General features: G+C 57.1%; 1 protein-coding gene across 1 annotated transcript in view; it reads right to left on the bottom strand.

The window, feature by feature from the left end:
- VOLCADRAFT_100874 (uncharacterized protein) overlaps positions 1-410 on the bottom strand; it is a gene marked incomplete at both ends in the record, with an annotated part of 5,051 nt that extends 4,641 nt beyond the window's left edge. Inside the window, one exon of the mRNA XM_002959371.1 lies at positions 48-410. Coding sequence (XP_002959417.1) covers positions 48-410 — 363 coding nt within the window. The remainder of the gene's footprint in view (positions 1-47) is intronic.
- Positions 411-3,161: the final 2,751 nt, after the last annotated feature.

Below are 3,161 nucleotides of genomic sequence, written 5' to 3'. Positions count from 1 at the left end.
CTTGATGTCTTTGAGCACCTCAGCGTCTAGTCCACAAAGTCGCTGACCACTCCGAACAGCAGGGCATGGCCGGTGGAGACGGTGAAGAGGCACGACAGGTCGACGTACGGCAGGGCCGCAAAGGCAGTCAGGCCCTTGCACCCAGTCTGGAGCGCCGCCTCATCGAACTGCTTCTGCGTGATCTTGTGTGGAGTCCCAAGGTGGAGCATCCTGTACATCGCCTGCATGACACTGCCCGCGCTGACGAAATGCCAATGGGTCTTCTTGAGAGCCCGGGCGCCGACCTTCAGGCTCTTGCCTGCATTCCGCTTTACGAAGTGCTGGCTGACTGCTTGGGTGTAGCCACGGAAGCGCACGGTGGCCCCGCGCCCGACATTGGCCTCCGTGTGTGCCTCGAATAGGCACCACATGCAGCTGCCGACATGACTGTTCTGGTCTCGTAGCTGCTGGTGGGCCGGTTCTGTCGGTGGGAATGGCTGGAATAAAAGCCTGCCGCGGTCCAGGTGTTGGACGGGCGGCTCATGACTGCCATTTCAGGGGCTGGGGACAGCAGGGTGCGGAGCTTGGTATGGAAGAGGACACCTAAGTGTAAGCTCCAAGACCCTCTTATCCTGTTTCCTGCCCCACCGGTTATTATTCGGTTTATAGGAGACCCAAGCCCAGAGGCCTATGCTAACCAGGTCGACTGAGAGCACACAGGGAACGGCAAGGGACGATGACAGGAAACCTGACGTGGGTTACCCGGCAGACACTCAGGATGGCGACGGAAGGGATCCGACCGAGTTGCTGTCGTTGGAAGATGACCCTTGCGAAGACGACCAGTGGGTGAGTCACCAGCCGACAGGGCGGAAATCCAGCGGCGTAGGACTAGCACCAGCCTGGGAAGTGAGTGCCCGCAACGCTGGGGGCAGGGAGGCACTCCAGCTGCTACAGGAAGCCTGGCAGAGGTTGCAGCGGCTGGGGCAACAGGACGCGGTAGATCCGCGGGATAAACAGGAGTTTCTCGAAGAGGTCGTCTGTTTGCTCCCAGATCCTGAAGACTTCCAACCAGGAAGGATACGTCTACATGTTGCAGTGTGGCGAGTGTTCTTTCAGGCAGCTAACGAAGGCCGGCCCCTCACGGACAAACAGAAACGGTGGCTGGGATACCTGCAGGGCGGAATTCAGCTGGAGTGGGTGCCGTGCGACTACCCAGGGCAAGAACTAGCCCCGGAGCGGGGATGCAAGCTAGCTATAGTGCGGGAAATGCTGTGGGTCGCGGCGCCAGATTGCGACCTAGACTTTATCATGGCGGGTGACCGGCCGCGAGCCGTGCAGTTTCCTAACATCGCAGCGCGACTCAGCACAGTGAGTTTGTTACAGCCGAATTGAGAAAGGCCCTTGACCGAGGGGTGATACGGAATGGCCAGCAGACGCGCCCCCCCCCACGGTTATCAATGGCTTGCGGGTAGTGGAAAAAGATGGCAAGCTGCTCTGTATTAATCCGATGTACATTAACTGTTTCTTGAAGTACCGGCCTGTGAAGTACGAACGACTGGCAGATGTACCTAGCTACCTCCTACCGGAAGATTGGCTGTACACCACGGACCACAAGAGCGGGTACTGGCAGCTATCACTCCACGAACGGGAGCACACATATCTGGCTATGCGGTGGCGGGGGCAGACGCTTTTTTGGCCACACCTGCCGTTCGGCCTGGCGCCGGCCTGCCACTTGTACACAAGCATGAAGCTCGAGGTTTTCCAGCCTTTATGGCAGCTAGGGGTCCGCATGTCTTTCCTGATAGACGACCAGATGGGTGCCGCGGGTCGAAGGCCGCGGCACAGTACGAGTGTGGGGCGGTGGTACGGCTGCTGGCAGCCCTAGGCTTCACCCTCAGGCTGTCCAAGTGCCAGCTGATCCCAAGAAGGCGAGTCTGTTTCTTGGGGATGGAGGTGGATGCGGAGGCGCAAGCATTCAGAGTACCAGACGACAAGCTAGCTAGATTCCGTACGCTGCTCACACAGCTCGAAGGCAAACGGCTAACAGCGCGGCAGGTGGCGCAGGTGGCCGGCAAAATCATCGCCATGACGCCCGCCGTCACCACGGCACCCCTGTATGCGTGGATGGTGTGGCATGTAGCCCGGGGCGTGGCGTGGGACGAAGAGGTTTGGGACCCGGCAGAGGTGCTACACCAGGCAGGCTTGTTTATGGAGCTGCTGGGCAGGCGCAACGGGACAGCCACCTGGCGGAAAGGACCAGCCCTATGACTGACGACGGAACTAGTCGGGGACGCCTCAGACAGGGCCTTAGCAGCCTTCTTACCTGGAGAAGAACTGGGCGCCAACAGCCGCATGCTTGTGCCCTTCAAAGCTCAGGAAACCCAGCGGCTGCAGCGGAATGACTTTAGCAGCACAGAAAGAGAACTGCAGGCGCTGCTGTACAGCTTGAACTGGTTGCGAGAGCAGGCACCGAACCTGTTGTACGGCCGGACAGTGCAATACCAGACGGACAGCCAACCGGCGGAATTCTGCATGGTTGGGATGAAAGGCAACGCCGCTTGCCTGCCCATAGTGGCGGAGATCCATCGCCTCTGCGCGGATACGGACACAGACATTTCAGTGGTGTGGTACCCACGCAGCCGGGAACAGCAGCAGCAGGCAGACACGCTCAGCAAATACGAAGATGGATCACAGTGGCGAAGTATAAGCACTGGATGGGACTGCCCTTTTCGGGAGCCGCAGCCGTCATGTGGCCAACACATGCTAAGGTTTTCATTCCTTGTTTAGCATATAGTAAGGTAATGCAGTTTCGTTTATGTTGCTGGGCTTTGGAGGCAAACAGAGCATGAAGTACTTTTATGTATATGTTACATTCTGGACAACATTGAAGTCCAAGGGGGGGAGTTGTAAAAGTTTATCATTGTGATAGAGGATTGGTGGTTGTGATGTCGCAGGCTCAATTCCCACTCAGCACATTATGATGACACTTCAAATCCATGGGATGAACCTTGCTGTCATTGAATCCAAGCCAAAACAGAGTACAACTTGTACAGTACAAGACATGTGCCAGAGCATATCTGAAGTGGGCTCCAGGAAAGAAGGGATGGTAGACAACGCCAAAATCACATGCTCAAAGTCGGTTTCAGAACAGACAGGCAATACATATAGGGATTCAAAAACTC

The sequence above is a fragment of the Volvox carteri genome (genome assembly GCF_000143455.1).
Source record: "Volvox carteri f. nagariensis unplaced genomic scaffold VOLCAscaffold_187, whole genome shotgun sequence".
Classification (NCBI taxonomy): Eukaryota; Viridiplantae; Chlorophyta; class Chlorophyceae; order Chlamydomonadales; family Volvocaceae; genus Volvox; species Volvox carteri.
The sequence above is the reverse complement of the archived record's forward strand: the minus strand, read 5'-3'. Positions and strand labels throughout refer to the sequence as shown.